The 21,558-nt window shown below is 43.3% G+C and overlaps 3 protein-coding genes across 3 annotated transcripts; all 3 read right to left on the reverse strand.

Moving 5' to 3' along the window:
• Nucleotides 1-2,279: 2,279 nt before the first annotated feature.
• On the reverse strand, nt 2,280-4,098 carry LOC121845482 (fatty acid-binding protein, adipocyte-like). The gene is made up of 4 exons (XM_042316947.1): nt 3,939-4,098; nt 3,658-3,830; nt 3,442-3,543; nt 2,280-2,479 (listed from the first exon to the last, which is right to left on the reverse strand). Exons 1-4 carry the CDS (start codon nt 4,009-4,011, stop codon nt 2,426-2,428), a joined length of 402 nt encoding a protein of 133 aa, XP_042172881.1. The 5' UTR covers nt 4,012-4,098; the 3' UTR covers nt 2,280-2,425.
• A 7,527-nt stretch (nt 4,099-11,625) lies between these two features.
• On the reverse strand, nt 11,626-13,162 carry LOC121845479 (fatty acid-binding protein, adipocyte-like). Its single transcript, XM_042316939.1, has 4 exons — nt 13,025-13,162; nt 12,755-12,927; nt 12,527-12,628; nt 11,626-11,825 (listed from the first exon to the last, which is right to left on the reverse strand). Exons 1-4 carry the CDS (start codon nt 13,095-13,097, stop codon nt 11,772-11,774), a joined length of 402 nt encoding a protein of 133 aa, XP_042172873.1. The 5' UTR covers nt 13,098-13,162; the 3' UTR covers nt 11,626-11,771.
• A 3,170-nt stretch (nt 13,163-16,332) lies between these two features.
• Nucleotides 16,333-19,104, reverse strand: LOC112238414 (hairy/enhancer-of-split related with YRPW motif protein 1-like). The gene is made up of 5 exons (XM_042316946.1): nt 18,892-19,104; nt 18,585-18,660; nt 18,380-18,463; nt 18,149-18,230; nt 16,333-17,899 (listed from the first exon to the last, which is right to left on the reverse strand). Exons 1-5 carry the CDS (start codon nt 18,978-18,980, stop codon nt 17,271-17,273), a joined length of 960 nt encoding a protein of 319 aa, XP_042172880.1. The 5' UTR covers nt 18,981-19,104; the 3' UTR covers nt 16,333-17,270.
• Between the last annotated feature and the right edge of the window lie 2,454 nt (nt 19,105-21,558).

The raw sequence follows: 21,558 nt of genomic DNA on the forward strand, positions 1-21,558 counted from the left end.
TGTGTGTAACCAACTAACTTGCAACTGTAGTGACGCTATCATGACAAATCACTTAGTTTCAAAAAGCACATGATATCATGTGTGAAAAATCTGACCATGAAGCAAAAGAAAGTTGGTCTTCTCTCAAGGTCTGCATCCCAAGTAACACCCGATTCCCTTTATAGCGCATAGGGCTCTGGTCAAAAGTAGTGCACTATGCAGGGAATAGGGAGACATTTGTTATGCAGAAAAGGTTAGGCCCGGGTCAAAAGTAGTACACTATGTAGGGAATAGGGAGCCATTTGGGATGCAGAAAAGGTTAGGCCCGGGTCAAAAGTAGTACACTATGTAGGGAATAGGGAGCCATTTGGGATGCAGAAAGGTTAGGCCCAGGTCAAAAGTAGTGCACTATGTAGGGAATAGGGAGCCATTTGGGATGCAGTAAAGGTTAGGCCCGGGTCAAAAGTAGTGCACTATGTAGGGAATAGGGAGCCATTTGGGATGCAGAAGGTTAGGCCCGGGTCAAAAGTAGTGCACTATGTAGGGAATAGGGAGCCATTTGGGATGCAGAAGGTTAGGCCCGGGTCAAAAGTAGTGCACTATGTAGGGAATAGGGAGCCATTTGGGATGCATTAAAGTTTTAGGTTTAAGGCATCTCAACCCAAAGAGCCAGATACAAAAAGGTGCTTGTCATTCATTCATCAGTCCAGGTCCATTAAGCAGCAACAGCAATCCAGTGTTATTACCTTACTCAGAACTTACTCCGTTCATGAACAAGAGACTGTTAATGCTGCGTTCCTAACCAGGTGGGATGTTACCAGTTGTGAAGCCATGAATACCAGTTGGATGCATTCACGTGCTTTGAACTCGTTGAGGAATGCTGATTGACTAATGGCCAACAAGCTACATAAACCATAATCTAACAGAGCATGTGGGAGAAGTGGGAGCTCAGGATGATAGTTTCCCACTAGTAATTACCAGTTGGAAGTCCGTTCAAATGGATTTTCCCCCAGTCGTATGTGGTAAATTCCCACTTCATTACGAATGCAGCACAAGGCATCAGGTGTTATGTCTAATGGGTGCTGGAAGGCTCTGAAGAGGGCTGGACAGTACTCCCTCTGGCATTGTGCATTCTTATTGGATTTGACATTTTTGGGACCTGTTGACAATGAGCTCATTTGAACTAATCTTTCTGGGAGATTTCTGCATTTCGTTAGCCTATAACAGTAGGGTGATATGTCAGATGGCATAACCTTTACTTTGACTACATGACTCTACCCAGATGAGCACTCAATTACATAGAAGCGCTGGCACAATCTTAACTTGGTCTTGAAATGTTCAAATTTCTGATCTTGGGTCTACATACGAACCCGTCAGCCCTACCTTTGGGACAAATTAACCCTAAAACAGAACAGCCAAAGGGGGGGGGAACTATGTAGAATGTAAGCCAATGATATTTTTTAAATGGTCAACTTGGCACCTGTACTTGTAGTTTGAGAATTTTTAATTTTGGCACCCAGCCTGGGTAAGCTTGTGAATTATTTCCCACCCATGAATGGATTTAGGATTCAGCAAGTGTCCTGTAAGTTCATTTGCATTAATGAATTTTGTGAAAACTAGTGCACTATAAAGCTAACAGGGTGGCATTTAGAAATCTTGAGTAGGACCTCTCCTAGAGACATTTGGAACAAACGGTAATGCTGCAGTCATAACAGCAACACTGGGCAGACCACTGGTCCCAGTAGTCATATTCAGAAGCACCTGAATGCTACTGAAAAGTTAAGCATAGAACAGTCCTAAATGGGCAAAGAAATTCATGTTTTAAAGTTCAGTAATAGCTAGTTAGCAGCAGCACACTAATATGAAGGTATCCAGGGTTTAGTTACCATGCCACTGCTCAGACAATACTTCATAGTCCTCAGTGGTTTAGGAGTGGTGATAGCCCAGTGTCACAATAAAGAATCATCCCCCCCCCCACTAGTCAGTCATGGCATTTTTTGCATCGTATTGTAGACATGGTCAGTTTTGGACATTACTACTTGGTCACCAGTTCTCAAAATAGGTAGTGTGAAATCAATGTATTTTACCAGGAACACTCAGTGTAGCGTGCTCAAAGTAGGCTAACATCAATTTATTGGAGAGAAATTGACACTGAAATGTACTGAATGTTATTACCACCTACAACCGAAGTACTCAGGATAGACCAGAGACTTGCCAGTTCGTAATCCACATGGATTAAGTTCGACGAATAGGCCTTAGCCAACAAACTGGCCTACATATTGCAACGAAGGAAATACCACTTTTCACAAAGCAGAACTGACTTTATTGAAAGCTTCATGGGATTTTGGTACCAATTGAGTCAGTGAATTTAACATGGTAGGTATTGAACAGATAACATGCATGTTTTTGATTTGCTGGTGGGGGTCTTCAATTCAGCAGGCTGGAATCACACCTCTTTCTCATAGGTCCTCAGTGCCACCACATCATCCATTACACATTTCTGGAAAAGAGAGCAGTACACGCTTTAGGTAATGCAATGACAACATGTGTCAGAAACGAGAACTCAAAATGTAATGACACATTCAGTGATGAACAAACACCAAATCAGCCTGAGTGCATCAGTTAGTTGTTGTAGTTCCACTTAAAAACTGCAGTCTGAATGAGCCAAAACACATTAACTTCCTTTAAACTGAAGGGCATTATCACATAAGCTAAATGTGACAGGGTAGGAGTTAAAACTGCAACTATAAAAGGGAACTGACCATGTTGACCAATGAACAGAGTAGATAAGTTAATAGGTTTAATTCAATGACAAACCCTGGACGACTGACCGGGGGCACTATTGATACCACTGTGCAGCCACCATAATATTCAATCATAAAATACATGTTGGATTCTATAACAGACACTCACATTATGTGAGCTAAATATTGCATTATAAATTACTTTAAGAACACTGATGTTACTGTCCACACTACAACCCCCTCCCCCAAAATACCATGAATTCCATTCATTCCTATGGACTGGTCCTACTGGATAGTGCCTATGGCGGACCGGTGGCAGCAAAGCCTCGCAATGGCAATGCCAACACATGCAGCAGCAATCCCAGGTTTATGTAAATCATTGGGTTTATTAGCACTCGATTACCAATTAATCATTTAGTTTAAAATAATTAAGTAGCGTGTTGCACATGACTGCAAGTGCTTATCAAGCCACGCTTCCCAGCCAAAACTAGAAAGGACATTTTGAAGACGTTCGCGCGTAAAAACGCGTGCCATCCTTGTTGGTAACCCCGGGAGAACGCAATTCGCAAGATGACGTGTATTGCATAATGAAAAATCACATGGAACATTGAACAATATTGCAATATCAAGCATGGACATTTTCCAAAATATGCTTATGAAAAACGCATATTGTGTCAAACCAAGCAGAGAAGGGAAAAGCAAGAAAGACAAACCTTACCGCAATCAATTTTCCATCTTGCAACTCCCGCTCGAGCGTGGTAGTCTTGCCGTCCCAAGTTTGTTTCTGCACCAGTTTCCCGTTCTCAAAGGTCATCAGAGTCTGGGAATAGAGTAGTGTCAGGAGGGAACAACTCACTAAATTTTAAAGTAATTTCAATTGGAATCCACACTACTGTAACAACCGACGTGTCTATAGTGTGGCTCCTGCACCCACCTTTGTTTTCCTGTCATCTGCAGTCATCTCGTCGAATTCTTCATTCAATTTAAACTTGGCCTCTGTGGTTTTGAAAGTGCTCTGGGATTTCATTGATATTACACCGTCGTCGATGCTGAACAGCAAATTGGGCTTCGCCATATTCCCCATCTGCCGAGTAGCAAAACCCACACCTGTGAAACAAACGGATATATATCTAACCAACTTTAGTAAGGTTCTAGATCGACATGCAACATTCTTTCATTTAAAAAACTGCTTTATTTAATTAGGTAAGACTTCACCTATTGCCTTCATATATTCATCAAAATTCTCGCTGGAAGTCATCTTCCAAGTGCCAACGAATGCCTCAACCATGTTGTAAATTTGAGCTAATCAACACCACAAACCACTTTAACGCACACTGCTTCGACTCTGCAATAATTACATCTTGGCCGGTTGTCATATTTGAAGCCTCATCTAGCACGTGCTTACCCATGCAAGCCAATCAAGTGATATATCTGGTGCTTCCATGGCAACAGAGAGGATGAGGGGCGGGGGATAAATTATTTTCGGGCAGGGACTCAGACTGCACTGTCTTTGACAGGGGTCTTGGAACCCCAATCACATGTTGGCAAAAGTATATTTAAAAACATAATGTATTGTATCTTATCTTATCTTCTGGTGAATGATAATGTCAAGGAGAAGTAATCAACATTTCAACTGAATAGATTTGGTAGATAGTTTTGACCTCAACACATGACAGTCTAATTGGAAGAGAACTTGTAAATCCTAACTTAGCCAATTAGCAAGAAAGGTAACTCAAAAACATTTTCGCTAAGAGGGTTAAACAGAGATTAAAGACAACAAGGATGTGTTGGCAAAAATGGATGTAAAGTCAAGAAAGCCTATCAGCAGCCAGCGGCCCTTGAAGCAATGGTAGCCTATTTGAGGGTGATTTTTGAAAGGGTGATTTGCTCAATAATAGGAATTGGAGAAAAAAAACATACACATTTATAAAATAATATATTCTCCTCTTTTCTACTGTGGATATGTAATACACATTTTGTTTATTCCGTTATTGCTAGCAATATTCATAAAAACATTTAAATAAATACAAATATTTTTTCACTTTTTTATTTATTTTAATTTATACACTACTGTTCAAAAGTTTGGGGTCACATAGAAATGTCCTTGTTTGTGAAAAAAACAAACACATTTTTTGCACATTTAAATAACATAAAATTGATCAGAAATACAGTGTAGACATTGTTAACGTTGTAAATGACTATTGTAGCTGGAAACTTTAGAATTTTTATGGAATATCTACGTAGGCGTACAGAGGCCCATTATCAGCAACCATCACTCCTGTGTTCCAATGGCACGTTGTGTTAGCTAATCCAAGTTTATCATTTGAAAAGGCTAATTGATCATTAGAAAACCCTTTTGCAATTATGTTAGCACAGCTGAAAACTGTTGTTGTGATTAAAGAAGCAATAAAACTGGCATTCTTTAGACTAGTTGAGTGTCTGGAGCATCATCAAAAGGGCCAGAAACAAAGACCTTTCTTCTGAAATTCTATTCTTGTTCTGAGAAATGAAGGCTATTCCATGCGAGAAATTGCCAAGAAACTGAATATCTCGTACTATTCCCTTCACAGAACAGAGCAAACTGGCTCTAACCAGAATAGAAAGAGTGGGAGGCCTCGGTGCACAACTGAGCAAGAGGACAAGTACATTAGAGTGTCTAGTTTGAGAAACAGACGCCTCACAAGTCTTCAACTGGCAGCTTCATTAAATAGTACCCGCAAAACACCAGTCTCAACATCAAGCCTTCTCAGCCTTCTAGGCAGAGTTGCAAAGAAAAAGCCATATCTAAGACAATAAAAGATTAAGATGGGCAAAGAACACAGACACTGGACAGAGGAGCCCCACGGTGGAGGTGTCATAATACCCATTAAACTTAGAGGTCAAACAGGGAAATGGTTCCAAACATTTTTCCACCATTCATTTTAGAAACACTTAAAATAAGGGCTGTGTATCGTGTAGACTTCCCCTGGTGTGACGTTTTGATAACCATGTCAATCTCTCTCGGACAAGGTGACTTTTATCAATATATTCTGCTCTATTTGCTCTCAGATTCTAAAATGCTAATTAGCATCAAACTAGACATCAAATGAAACTTTATTTGTCACATGCACCGAATACAACAAGTGTAGACTTTACCGTGAAATGCTTTACTTACAAGCCCTTAACCAACAGTGCAGTTCAAGAAAGTCCGGTGGCTGGCGATTTTATTCATTGTTCAGCAGTCTAATGGCTTGGGGGTGGAAGCTGTTGAGGAGCCTTTTTCTTATTTACATTTTTATTCCACCTTTATTTAACCAGGTAGACTAGTTGAGAACAAGTTCTCATTTGCAACTGCAACCTGGCCAAGATAGAGCAAAGCAGTTCGACACATACAGCAAAGCAGTTCGACACATACAACAACACAGTTACACATAGAATAATAAACATACAGTCAATAATGCAGTAAAACAAGTATATATACAGTCTGTGCAAATGAGGTAGGATAAGGGAGGTAAGGCAATAAATAGGCCATAGTGGCGAAGTAATTACAATATAGAAATTAAACACTGGAATGGTAGATGTGCAGAAGATGAATGAGCAAGTAGAGATACTGGGGTGCAAAGGAGCAAGATAAATTAATAAATACAGTATGGGGATGAGGTAGTTGGATGGTCTATTTACAGATGGGCTATGTACAGGTGCAGTGATCTGTGAGCTGCTCTGACAGCTGGTGCTTAAAGTTAGTGAGAGGGAGATATGAGTCTCCAGCTTCAGCTTTTGGTCCTTGACTCGGTATCATGCAAGACTACAAATCCTGCACGTCATCTGTAGCTGACATCTTTGCTAACAGGTATTGTGTCAATTTAAAACGTGCACAAGACAGTTCACAGATTTGTCAATTTAAAAACAGTTTTCCAATTTATTAATCTGTTCATTACTACATTTAGCTAACCTTAGGACTTTAGCTAACCTCAGGACCAAATCAGAGAGATAGGTAGGAGCAAGCCCATGTAATGCTTTGTAGGTTAGCAGTAAAACCTTGAAATCAGCCCTTGCTTTGACAGGAAGCCAGTGTAGAGAGGCTAGCACTGGAGTAATATGATCAAATTTTTTGGTTCTAGTCAGGATTCTAGCAGCCGTATTTAGCACCAACTGAAGTTTATTTAGTGCTTTATCCGGGTAGCCGGAAAGTAGAGCATTGCAGTAGTCTAACCTAGAAGTGACAAAAGCATGGATTAATTTTTCTGCATCATTTTTGGACAGAAAGTTTCTGATTTTTGCAATGTTACATAGATGGAAAAAAGCTGTCCTTGAAATGGTCTTGATATGTTCTTCAAAAGAGAGATCAGGGTCCAGAGTAATGCCGAGGTCCTTCACAGTTTTATTTGAGACGACTGTACAACCATTAAGATTAATTGTCAGATTCAACAGAAGATCTCTTTGTTTCTTGGGACCTAGAACAAGCATCTCTGTTTTGTCCGAGTTTAAAAGTAGAAAGTTTGCAGCCATCCACTTCCTTATGTCTGAAACACATGCTTCTAGCAAGGGCAATTTTGGGGCTTCACCATGTTTCATTGAAATGTACAGCTGTGTGTCATCCGCATAGCAGTGAAAGTTAACATTATGTTTTCGAATAACATCCCCAAGAGGTAAAATATACAGTGAAAACAATAGTGGTCCTAAAACGGAACCTTGAGGAACACCGAAATTTACAGTTGATTTGTCAGAGGACAAACCATTCACAGAGACAAACTGATATCTTTCCGACAGATAAGATCTAAACCAGGCCAGAACTTGTCCGTGTAGACCAATTTGGGTTTCCAATCTCTCCAAAAGAATGTGGTGATCGATGGTATCAAAAGCAGCACTAAGGTCTAGGAGCACGAGGACAGATGCAGAGCCTCGGTCCGATGCTATTAAAATGTCATTTACCACCTTCACAAGTGCCGTCTCAGTGCTATGATGGGGTCTAAAACCAGACTGAAGCATTTCGTATACATTGTTTGTCTTCAGGAAGGCAGTAAGTTGCTGCGCAACAGCCTTTTCTAAAATTTTTGAGAGGAATGGAAGATTCGATATAGGCCGATAGTTTTTTATATTTTCTGGATCAAGGTTTGGCTTTTTCAAGATAGGCTTTATTACTGCCACTTTTAGTGAGTTTGGTACACATCCGGTGGATAGAGAGCCGTTTATTATGTTCAACATAGGATGGCCAAGCACAGGAAGCAGCTCTTTCAGTAGTTTAGTTGGAATAGGGTCCAGTATGCAGCTTGAAGGTTTAGAGGCCATGATTATTTTCATCATTGTGTAAAGAGATATATTACTAAAACACTTGAGCGTCTCTCTTGATCCTAGGTCCTGGGAGAGTTGTGCAGACTCAGGACAACTGAGCTTTGAAGGAATACGCAGATTTAAAGAGGAGTCCGTAATTTGCTTTCTAATAATCATAATCTTTTCCTCAAAGAAGTTCATGAATTTATCACTGCTAAAGTGAAAGTCATCCTCTCTTGGGGAATGCTGCTTTTTAGTTAGCTTTGCGACAGTATCAAAAAGGAATTTCAGATTGTTCTTATTTTCCTTAATTAAGTTTGAAAATAGGATGATCGAGCAGCAGTAAGGGCTCTTCGGTACTGCACGGTACTCTCTTTCCAAGCTAGTCGGAAGACTTCCAGTTTGGTGTGGCGCCATTTCCGTTCCAATTTTCTGGAAGCTTGCTTCAGAGCTCGGGTATTTTCTGTGTACCAGGGAGCTAGTTTCTTATGAGAAATGTTTTTAGTTTTTAGGGGTGCAACTGCATCTAGGGTATTGCGCAAGGTTAAATTGCTAGTGGCAGACTCCGCTATGCTGGCAGGCTGGCTAACAGCCTGCTGCCTGGCCTGCACCCTATTTCATTGTGGAGCTAGAGGAGTTAGAGCCCTGTCTATGTTGGTAGATAAGATGAGAGCACCCCTCCAGCTAGGATGGAGTCCGTCACTCCTCAGCAGGTCAGGCTTGGTCCTGTTTGTGGGTGAGTCCCAGAAAGAGGGCTAATTATCTACAAATTCTATCTTTTGGGAGGGGCAGAAAACAGTTTTCAACCAGCAATTGAGTTGAGCGACTCTGCTGTAGAGCTCATCACTCCCCCTAACTGGGAGGGGGCCAGAGACAATTACTCGATGCCGACACATCTTTCTAGCTGATTTACTGAGATATATGTTTTCTTTCCGCTGGGACGCTATAAACCTAACACTCATGATTTGGCTGCAGCAAGTCTCCATCACTAGTTTTCTACTGCTATCCAATGGTCTCTAGTGGATACATTGCATACTACTACAGCAGGAATTTAAAGGGCACATCGAGCGAATGAGTCCCAAATGGCACCCTATTCCCTACTGTACACTATTTTTGACCAGAACCCCATGAGCCCTAGTCAAAAGTGATCTACTGTTGTCTACAGGCTTCAGTATGTGTCATCCAGCTGCCCAGACCAGACCATATTAGTGGGGTCAGACCAGGCCAGTCCATATGAGCGGGGTCAAGGGTCATCGATGATTTCCTCAAGGATGTCCTTTTAATCACTTCCTGGGTATTCATGGAGACCACAATGGCGCTAAAACTAAGTTGTCTCGACCAACCCTAATCTCGTCAACCCAGAACCAAAATCTTGCGTCTGTCCACGAGAAATTACAACTAGTCAGCCAGTCAGTCAGATTCTCTGCTATATTACTGCTAGCTACCACTTTGCTCATATATAAAACATATAGTACATACAGATGTAGGATCTTAATTTGAGCCAGTTTGTTACAACAGGAAAATAATCCTGCCGCAACAGAAAATGTGAATTATGTGGATTATAATTTATGGACATTTTTGTAGGGGTTTATACCTTTTTCTGCAGGGCAAATCAAGTCTGACATTTCAATGTGGAAATTACACACTTTAGAAGTCTTTATAAAGCTCAAATACACTACAAGTTTGAATTTCCTGCGGTGTAGGACAACGCTCAGCAACAGAAGAGTGATCAAATGAAGATCGTACATCTGTATGCAACTCCTTCATTCACCAAAAAACAAGGTACTCCTGCTGGGTTTGTGGAGTGTTGGAGGCAGGTTGGAGGGAGGCAGGTTGGAGGGAATCTAAGTTGTTGCATTCCGGTTCTGATGATCACAAGAGTTCAGAAGGCCCCGATCTCTGTCCCCCAGGGCCTGTAAAGCTGATTTCTCAGGGCTGCCAGGGACACTAGGGGAAAAGTAGTGAAGGAGAAGGCAGACGGGGAGGAGAGGGGTGGTGGTTGGCAGAGCTTGGAGGCTGAGACTGACAGGGCCAGATTGTCATTGGGGGAAACCCTGAGTGCCTCTGAGGGGGCCGTCACACTGAGTCTGGAGGTCACTGAGGTATCAGTAGAACAGGGGGATGACATGGAGGAGATGGAGCAGGAGGAGGGTGGGCTGCTGGTACTGTGGGGGGCTAGTGTCCGTCCCTGGGGGAGTGGTAAGAGGGTGTGGCAGGTGGGTGTCCTCAAAGCAGAGCCCCAGGCTAGTTGTCCAGTCAATCCAGTGTGGATGTCTCTGAGAGGCGTAGTTGTTGAGGTGAGAGACCAGGCGTACGCGGAGTGGGTTGACACTGTTCCAGACCTCCATGATGCTTAGGTAGCGGGCCGTCTCTGACAGACACTCCCTGAAGCCCAGGCTGCGGTAGTCCTTGGCCAGGGCTTCAAAATACCCTACCAGGAGAGGGAGGCAGAGGGTCAGGAACAGGAACTAAAGGACATGGAGACACTTGGTCTACTCCTATGTTGGAGCTTGGAGGATATGCATAGTTCCCTACAAATATGCAGAAGTTTTTCTATCACATTTTTTACAGGCGGTCATCATAAATCAAATCTTTGTATTGTTTTGGTATTGACTCACCTTGTCCGCTGGCAGCATGTAGCATCTTCAAATGATCTACAGTAATCTGCAAAATTTCAGCTTTTTCCAATTTTGACGATCCCTGTGACAAAAGGCAAACATTTGATTAGATTGTGTTACTTATAACAGTCCTAACCAAAGATGTAGAAAAGGCGGAAGTTGAGATTAATATACTCTGAATCCAGAAGGTCTGTATGGTATATACAATTGTGCTGTAGCCTAACTGCTTCTCAAACGCACTTGGCACAAGTCTTCTGAGATCAGTCAGGCTGTTGAGTCGGTCACATCGCCGTTTTTCAATCTGTGGCTGAGCGCGAGGTAGGATTTTATAGTCTCTGACAGCATATCAAGGCGATGGTGAACCTCAATGGCAATATTTGGTGCATAATTATGCAAGAGTAATGTAATACTCAATCCTCTGCGTCATTTTCTGGCTTTAGTTGGAGTAGTTTTCGGGGGTGACATCAAGTCAATGTTTTCTGAAATAAAGTAGCACCTTTCCTAGAGACACTTGGAACAAACAGCAACGCTGCAGTCATAACAGCACCACTGGGCAGACCACTGGTCCCAGTAGTCATTCAGAAGCACCTGAATGCTCCCGAAAAGTTCACAGAATAGATCAGTCCTAAATAGGCAAAGAAATTCAGGTTTTAAAGTTGTGTAATAGCTAGTTAGCAGGACGCTAATATGAAGGCATCCAGGGTTTAGTTAACCCACTAGTCAGTCATGGCAGTTTTTGCATCGTAGACAAATGGTCAGTTGGACATTTCTACTTGGTCACCAGTTCTCCAAATACGTAGTGTGAAATCAATGTATTTTGCCGGGAACACTCAGTGTAGCGTGCTCAAAGTACGCCAACATTAATTTATTGGAGAAAAATTGACACTGAAATGTATTGAATGTTATTACCACCTACAACCGAAGTACTCAGGATAGACCAGAGATTTGCCCGTTTGTAATCCACATGGATTAAGTTTGCTGAATAGGCCTTAGCCTCCAAACTGGCCTACATATTGCAATGAAGGAAATACCACTTTTCACAAAGCAGAACTGACTTTATTGAAAGCTTCATGGGATTTTGGTACCAATGGAGTCAGTGAATTTAACATGGTAGGTATTGAACAGATAACATGCATGTTTTTGATTTGCTGGTGGGGGTCTTCAATTCAGCAGACTGGAATCACACCTCTTTCTCATAGGTCCTCAGTGCCACCACATCATCCATTACACATTTCTGGAAAAGAGAGCAGTACACGCTTTAGGTCATGCAATGACAACAAGTGTCAGAAGCGAGAAATCAAAATGTATTGATACAGTCAGTGATGAACAAACCAAATACATGTTGGAATCTATATTAATTTATTCTATAACAGGCACTTTACATTATGTGAGCTAAATAATGCATTATAAATTACTTTAAGGAAACTGATGTTACTGTACCCACTACAACCCCCTCAAAAACCATGCATTCCATTCATTCCTATGGAGGACTGGTCCTACTGGATAGTGCCTATGGCGGACCGGTGGGAGCAAAGCCTCGCAATGGCAATGCCAACACATGCAGCAGCAATCCCAGGTTTATGTAAATCATTGGGTTTATTAACACTCGATTACCAATGAATCATTTAGTTTAAAATTAATTAAGTAGCGTGTTGCACATGACTGCAAGTGCTTATCAAGCCACGCTTCCCAGCCAAAACTAGAAAGGACATTTTCAACACGTTCGCGCGTAAAAACGCGTGCCATCCTTGTTGGTAACCCCGGGAGAACGCAATTTACAAGATGACAACCTGCATTGCATAATGATGATCACATGCAACATTGAACAATATTGCAATATCAAGCATGGACATTGCAAAATGGGCTTATGAAAAAAGCATATTTTATGTCAAACCACGCAGAGAAGGGAATAGCAAGCAAGACATTAAACCTTACCGCAATCAATTTTCCATCTTGCAACTCCCGCTCGAGCGTGGTAGTCTTGCCGTCCCAAGTTTGTTTCTGCACCAGTTTTCCGTTCTCAAAGGTCATCAGAGTCTGGAAATAGAGTAGTGTCAAGAGGGAACAACTCACTAAATTTTAAGTAATTTCTTTTTTTACAATCAATTGGAATCCACACTACTGTAACAACCGGCATGTCTATGGTGTGGCTCCTGCACCCACCTTGGTTTTCCTGTCATCTGCAGTCATCTCGTCGAATTCTTCATTCAATTTAAACTTGGCCTCTGTGGTTTTGAAAGTGCTCTGGGATTTCATTGATATTACACCGTCGTCGATGCTGAACAGCAAATTGGGCTTCGCCAGATTCCCCATGTGCCGAGTAGCAAAACCCACACCTGTGAAACAAGAGGATATTTATCTAATCAACTTTAGTAAGGTTCTAGATGTCTTTCATTAAAAAAAACTGCTTTATTTAATAAGGTAAGACTTCACCTATTGCCTTCATATATTCATCAAAATTCTCACTGGAAGTCATCTTCCAAGTTCCAACGAATGCCTCAACCATGTTGTAAATTTGAGCTAATCAACACCACAAACCACCTTAAGGCACACTGCTTCGACTGCAATAATTACACCTGGGCCTGTTGTCATATTTGAAGCCTCATCTAGCACGTGCTTAACCATGCAAGCCAATCAAGTGCTAGATCTGGTGCTTCCATGGCAACAGAGAGGATGAGGGGCGGGGGATAAATTATTTTCGGGCAGGGACTCTCTGGACTGTCTTTGGCAGGGGTCTTCAACCTTTTCTTTCCCAGGGACCCCCTGCCAGGCAAACCGGAGACCAAGGAACCCCAATCACATGTTGGCAAAAATATATTTAAAAACATCATGTATTGTATCTTGTCTCATCATCTGGTGAATGATCATGTCAAGGAGAAGTAATCAACATTTTCAAATCAATAGATTTGGTAGATAGTTTTGACCTCAACACATGACAGTCTAATTGGAAGAGAACGTGTAAACCCTAACATAGCCAATTAGCTAGAAAGGTAACTCAAAAACATTTTCGATAAGAGCAGCTGTTTAGCTGGTAAAACAGAGATTAAAGACAACAAGGATGTGTTGGCAAAAATGGATGTAAAGTCAAGAAAGCCTGTCAGCAGGCAGCGGCCCTTGAAGCAATGGTAGCCTATTTGAGGGTGATTTTGAAAGGGTGATTTGCTCAATAATAGGAATTGGAGAAAAAACACATACACATTTATAAAATAATATATTCTCCTCTTTTCTACTGTGGATATGTAATACACATTTTGTTTATTCCATTATTGCTAGCAATATTCATAAAAACATTTAAATAAATACAAATATTTTTCACTTTTTTATTTATTTTAATTTATACACTACTGTTCAAAAGTTTGGGGTCACATAGAAATGTCCTTGTTTGTGAAAAAAACAAACACATTTTTTGCACATTTAAATAACATAAAATTGATCAGAAATACAGTGTAGACATTGTTAACGTTGTAAATGACTATTGTAGCTGGAAACTGCAGAATTTTTATGGAATATCTACGTAGGCGTACAGAGGCCCATTATCAGCAACCATCACTCCTGTGTTCCAATGGCACGTTGTGTTAGCTAATCCAAGTTTATCATTTGAAAAGGCTAATTGATCATTAGAAAACCCTTTTGCAATTATGTTAGCACAGCTGAAAACTGTTGTTGTGATTAAAGAAGCAATAAAACTGGCATTCTTTAGACTAGTTGAGTGTCTGGAGCATCATCATTTGAGTGTCTGGAGCATCATCAAAAGGGCCAGAAACAAAGACCTTTCTTCTGAAATTCTATTCTTGTTCTGAGAAATGAAGGCTATTCCATGCGAGAAATTGCCAAGATACTGAAGATCTCGTACAACGCTGGGTACTACTCCTTTCACAGAACAGCGCAAACTGGCTCTAACCAGAATAGAAAGAGTGGGAGGCCCCGGTGCACAACTGAGCAAGAGGACAAGTACATTAGAGTGTCTAGTTTGAGAAACAGACGCCTCACAATTCTTCAACTGGCAGCTTCATTAAATAGTACCCGCAAAACACCAGTCTCAACATCAAGCCTTCTCAGCCTTCTAGGCAGAGTTGCAAAGAAAAAGCCATATCTAAGACAATAAAAGATTAAGATGGGCAAAGAACACAGACACTGGACAGAGGAGCCCCACGGTGGAGGTGTCATAATACCCATTAAACTTAGAGGTCAAACAGGGAAATGGTTCCAAACATTTTTCCACCATTAATTTCTCCCATAGGGGATTTTAGTCTCCATCACTAGTTTTCTACTGCTATCCAATGGTCTCTAGTGGATACATTGCATACTACTACAGCAGGAACTTAGTGCGCATCGAGTGATTGAGTCCCAAATGGCACCCTATTCCCTACTGTACACTACTTTTGACCAGAAGCCCATGAGCCCTAGTCAAACGTGATCTACTGTTGTCTACAGGCTTCAGTATGTGTCATCCAGCTGCCATCTATACTTCAATCTTGGCCACACAATAGTCTCCTGCCCAGACCAGACCAGACCATATTAGTGGGGTCAGACCAGACTATATTAGTGAGGTCAGATCAGGCCAGTCCATATGAGTGGGGTCAAGGGGCATCGATGATTTCCTCAAGGATTTCCTTTTAATCACTTCCTGGGTATTCATGGAGGCAACAATGGCAATAAAACAAAGTTTTGGAGACTCTCGACCAACCCTAATCTCGTCAACCCAGAACCACAATCTTGCGTCTGTCCACGAGAGATTACAACCAGCCAGCTAGTCAATCAGTCAGATTCTCTGCTAGATTACTGTTAGCTACCACTTTGCTCATATATAAAACATATAGTACATACAGATGTAGGACCTTAATTTGAGCCAGTTTGTTACAATAGGAAAATAATCCTGCAGCAACAGAACAGATTATAATTAATGGACATTTTTGTAGGGGTTGATACCTTTTTCTGCAGGGCAAATCAAGTCTGAAATTTCAATGTCGGAATTACACTTTAGAAGTCTTTATAAAACTCAAATACACTACAAGTTTGAATTTCCTGCTGTGTAGGACAATGCTGAGCAACAGAAGAGTGATCAAATGAAGAGCCAACATCTTTATGCAACTCCTTCATTCACCAAAAACCAAGAAAAAGGGCAGTTTGTCACCACTCCCGTCGAAGTTGGCTCCCCCGCCGGTTCGGGTGGTGCTCGGCGGTCTTCGTCACCAAGCTACTAGCCGCCACCGATCCCTTTTCGTTTCGGTTAGTTGTCTCATTCGTTACACCTGTTCCTATTTTATGTGTGCTTGATTGTCTTCCCTATTTAGCGTATGGAACCCGCCCCTTTGTTGTGCGGGATTATTTTGATGTTCACGTTGTTGTTGTCGTCGTTGTTGTTGTTGTTGTTGTTGTTGTTGTTGTTGTCGTTGGTGGTGGTGGTGGTGGTGGTGGTTGGTGTTGGTGTTGGTGTTGGTGGTGTTGGTGTTGTTGTTAGTGCTCTGGACATTGTTACCCGTTGGTTTGGGTTGGTCAGTGTTTGCTCCCTGCGTGTTGGGCATTTCATTTTGGTGCCGTATTAAAGTGCACTTTCCCCCTGGACCCCGCTGCTCTCTGCGCCTGATTCCTCGCTACACACCCAGCCAGCCGTGACACAGTTGAAACTGATAAATGAGTTTATGTGAAGTGATGTGGGAAGTGGACAACATACTCTAAACCCCACAACAGTTCATAGGTAAAACACATGAATCTTGAGCATTGATCAAAAAAACAGCATCTTCTTACAAACTCAGTTTATTGGTACAAAAATATTACAAAACTACATTTTTTCAAAGTTGCTTTCTATATAAAGCAGGTTCGACAATCCCATATAGACATAACTAATGTATTAGCAGATCCAGTTCATGTGTAACTCTATTTGTGATACATTGCAGGTGTATTTGTTCTCTTTCAAAGCTGCAGGAGTTATATTTTTTTTACAATATTATATTTGACCTACAAATACCCCCAAATCCTTAGTGCACTCTGATAATAAACCAAATTAAATCAGTTTTGTGGTCATGAAACAATAGTCAGTCCTTTCCTACCTTGGAGGCCATATCTGGGCTCACAACAACATTTAACATTAATTATTCATGATAAAAACATATAGGATAGAACACTATGTTATCTATGTTCCTTTATACAGCAGTACTGACCAAGGGAGGTGGCATTAGCCTACCTCATCCCCCTCATTGCCAGAGGGGAAAAACAGATGAGACAGCCAGGTACTCCTGCTGGGTTTGTGGAGTGTTAGCGGGAGGCAGGTTGGCGGGAGGCAGGTTGGCGGGAGGCAGGTTGGAGGGAGGCAGGTTGGAGGGAGGCAGGTTGGCGGGAGGCAGGTTGGCGGGAGGCAGGTTGGCGGGAGGCAGGTTGGAGGGAGGCAGGTTGGAGGGAGGCAGGTTGGAGGGAGGCAGGTTGGAGGGAGGCAGGTTGGCGGGAGGCAGGTTGGAGGGAGGCAGGTTGGAGGGAGGCAGGTTGGCGGGAGGCAGGTTGGCGGGAGGCAGGTTGGAGGGAGGCAGGTTGTCGGGAGGCAGATTGGGGGAGGCAGATTGGGGGAGGCAGATTGGGGGAGGCAGATTGGGGGAGGCAGATTGGGGGAGGCAGGTTGGGGGAGGCAGGTTGGAGGGAGGCGGGATCTAAGTTGTTGCCTTCCGGTTCTGATGATCACAAGAGTTCAGAAGGCCCCGATCTCAGTCCCCCAGGGCCTGTAAGGCTGATTTCTCAGAGCTGTGGAGGAGCCTGATGAATTGAGGGCTGCCGGGGACACTCGGGGAAAAGTAGTGAAGGAGAAGGCAGACAGGGAGGAGAGGAGGGGTGGTGGTTGGGAGAGCTTGGAGGCTGAGACTGACAGGGCCAGCCCCAGGGGTAGATTGTCATTGGGGGGCACCCTGAGTGCCTCTGAGGGGGCCGTCACGCTGAGTCTGGAGGTCACTGAGGTATCAGTTGAACAGGAGGATGACATGGAGGAGGAGGAGGAGGAGATGGAGCAGGAGGAGGGTGGGCTGCTGGTACTGTGGGGGGCTAGTGTCCGTCCCTGGGGGAGTGGTAAGAGGGGGTGTGGCAGGTGGGCGGAGGGTGTCCTCAAAGCAGAGCCCCAGGCTAGTTGTCCAGGGTGTCCAGTCAATCCAGTGTGGATGTCTCTCTGAGAGGCGTAGTTGTTGAGGTGAGAGACCAGGCGTACGCGGAGAGGGTCAACACTGTTCCAGCCCTCCATGATGCTTAGGTAGCGGGCCGTCTCTGACAGACACTCCCTGAAGCCCAGGCTGCGGTAGTCCTTGGCCAGGGCGTGGGCTTCAAAATACCCTACCAGGAGAGGGAGGCAGAAGGTCAGGAACAGGAACTACAATACACAGGAGTATACAGAGCACTACACAACTAGAGGAACAAAAGGACATGGAGACACTTGGTTCTAATTCTGTGGTGGAGCTTGGAGGATATGCCTAGTTCCCGACAAATATGCAGAAGTTTTTCTAGAAGTTTCCCTATCACAACATATTTTTTACAGGCTGTCATCATAAATCAAATCTTTGTATTGTTTTGTTATTGACTCACCTTGTCCGCTGGCAGCATGTATCATCTTCAAATGATCTACAGTAATCTGCAAAATTTCAGCTTTTTCCAATTTTGACGATCCCTGTGACAAAAGGCAAACATTCGATTAGATTGTGTTACTTGTAAAATAACAGTCCTAACCAAAGATGTAGAAAAAGCGGAAGTTGACTACTGAGATTAATATACTCTGAATCCAATAGGTCTGTATGGTATATATGTACTGTAGCCTACCTGCTTCTCAAACGCACTTGGCACAAGTCTTCTGAGATCAGTTAGGCTGTTGTTGATTCGGTCACGTCGCCGTTTCTCAATAATCTGTGGATGAGAGCGAGGTGTAATTAGATTTTTGCGTCTCCGACAGCATATCAAGGTGATGGTGAACCTTAATAATGGCAATATATGGCGTATAATTATGCAAGACAAATGTAATTCTCACTCCTCTGCGTCGTTTTCTGGCTTGAGTTTGAGTGGTTTTCGGGGGTGACATCAAGTCATGCGAAGAGTCAAGGTTTCTGAAATAATCAAAGTAATTTTCATTCAGTTTCAATAAAATATTGGTGACGATAGGCTTCTGTCACGCATAGCCTGTTTTTCAAGAGAGACACACTGTGTAGAGATGCGTGATTTAGATTAGCCTACCACAAAAAAAAATACACATTAGGCTTATATCAGAATGACAAATAAATACATTTTCTCATTTAAAAAAATATTTCCTATTCGTCATAACTGAATTTTCAACATACACATTTTCGTCACCACTGTCCTTCTCCACTTCTATATTGTCATCAAGTTCGCTATCAGATGAACAGCTGTAATTGTGATTTCGTCTCATTTTGCTCCAGAACCCCAAGTAGCAATATTCAGTATAGATTGTCCCTCAATGTGAACTCCGCAAATCCTGTGAAAGCGACGTGTCCGCGCAACTGTTTAAAGTCAAGCCTTGTTCTCAGAGTATTATTTTCAGACCATGTAGCTTAAAATGAGAGGGGCGGGGAATAGGCGGGCTCTAAAAGTACTAAGCCTATTAAAATCAAGCTAACGTTTGAGTGACATGTTTTGTTGTTTTCGTTCAATGATGGCGGGGCCTCTCTGAATGCCAGTATGGGAGCTACAAATATAATCCGTAAACTGTAGGTCTACCATTAGTTAAAGATGCACTAGGCAGAAATCGCTCAGCGATTTCCTGGTCAAATTCTAATAGTTTGCCTAATTTCATTTTATGCAAAAAAAAACAAATGTTGTATTCTAATAGTTTGCCTAATTTCTGTTTACGCAAACAACGAAATGTTTTATTTTATTTCATACATTTTTGTACCCTTATTTTACAATGTCCATTTACTGAGAACAGGTTCTCATTTACAGCAATGACCTGGAGAATAGTTACAGGGAGAGGAGGGAGGGATGAGTGAGCCAATTGGAAACTTAAGAACGGGAGGCATAGCAATAGCGCACATAGAACTGATCTGATCTGATAACTGATAACACTTCTTAGACTTGCTTTCAACAAAAATGACATATCTATAACTACATTTTCTATGTGAATTTGGTCGAGTAACCCAAAAAGATACATAATTGCAGTTTTAAGATAACCCACAGAATATGTTTTCAATCACCATTCAATAAATAGTTTTAACCTCCTCAAGGATGTGTCCCAAATAGCACGCTATTCCACATAAAATGCACTACTTTTGACCAGATACCTATAGGGTTGCCACTTGAGGCTCAAACCAAGACTCCCAGGCAGCCAGCCTGTCAGTCCGTCCTCAGCCCCCCTGTTGAGCTCCCAGTCAGGGGCCACAGGGACCATTAGCCCAAGAGCTCTCGCCTTTTTCACTGGTGTGTAACAGGACTCATGGGCCATTAGGCAGAGTGTGTTGTTCATTGTATGCTGTCAGCTGTGTGGGTCAACAGCTTTGGTTGCTTCAGTGGCCAAGCACTTCTAGGAAGTTCCCTGTTCTGAAGAGCAACCAGGTGAATTGACTGGCTCAAGGAGCCTGAATGGCACCCCTCACCTAGGAAATATTCAGCCAGTAATTGGAGAAAGAAAAGCATGACACTGACAGATCTTTACCATGGGCAAAACTAGATGTTTCTCCAGAGTTGAGTCAACAGTTGTCTGTCTCTGTTCTGTTCTCAGCAGCACCTTAGAGCAGGTCTCTGCCCTGTCTGTCTCTGTTCTGTTCCCAGCAGCACCTTGGAGCAGGTTTCTGCCCTGTCTGTCTCTGTTCTGTTCCCAGCAGCACCTTGGAGCAGGTCTCTGCCCTGTCTGTCTCTGTTCTGTTCCCAGCAGCACCTTAGAGCAGGTCTCTGCCCTGTCTGTCTCTGTTCTGTTCCCAGCAGCACCTTAGAGCAGGTCTCTCCCCTGCCCGTCTCTGTTCTGTACCCAGCTGCACCTTGGAGGAGAGCACCTGTTTCCCTGGCCTGTCCATCAGCTCAGTTGTTAACTTGTTGGCACTTGGAGTTGATTCAGGAGCACACACACACACACACACACACACACACACACACACACACACACACACACACACACACACACACACACACACACACACACACACACACACACACACACACACACACACACACACACACACACACACACACACACACACACACACACACACACACACACACACACACACACACACACACACACACACACACACACACACACACACATCAAGTCCTGACCAACTGCAGCAAATACTTACATTTCCAGACTGGCCAAATTATAGAGCTTGACATGTGTGTGTAATGCAGTGGTGTAAAACAGTCATATCCCTTCCTGCGCTCCTGTACAGTCCCCCTGCTGTACAGTCTCCCTGCTGGACAGTCTCCCTGCTGGACAGTCTCCCTGCTGACAGTCTCCCTGCTGGACAGTCTCCCTGCTGTACAGTCTCCCTACTGGACAGTCTCCCTGCTTGACAGTCTCCCTACTGGACAGTCTCCCTGCTGACACAGTCTCCCTGCTGGACAGTCTCCCTGCTGTACAGTCCCCCTGCCCGACAGTCTCCCTGCTGTACAGTCTCCCTGCTGGACAGTCTCCCTGCTGGACAGTCTCCCTGCTTGACAGTCTCCCTGCTGGACAGTCTCCCTGCTGTACAGTCTCCCTACTGGACAGTCTCCCTGCTGTACAGTCTCCCTGCTGTACAGTCTCCCTGCTGGACAGTCTCCCTGCTGTACAGTCTCTCTGCTGTACAGCCTCCCTGGACAGCCTCCCTGGACAGCCTCCCTGGACAGCCTCACTGGACAGCCTCCCTGGACAGCCTCCCTGGACAGCCTCCCTGGACAGCCTCACTGGACAGCCTCCCCTGGACAGCCTCCCCTGGACAGCCTCCCCTGGACAGCCTCCCCTGGACAGCCTCCCCTGGACAGCCTCCCTGTGTTATTCTCTCTGTATTCCAGAATGC

This window comes from Oncorhynchus tshawytscha, unplaced genomic scaffold, assembly GCF_018296145.1.
Source record: "Oncorhynchus tshawytscha isolate Ot180627B unplaced genomic scaffold, Otsh_v2.0 Un_contig_7283_pilon_pilon, whole genome shotgun sequence".
Classification (NCBI taxonomy): domain Eukaryota; kingdom Metazoa; phylum Chordata; class Actinopteri; order Salmoniformes; family Salmonidae; genus Oncorhynchus; species Oncorhynchus tshawytscha.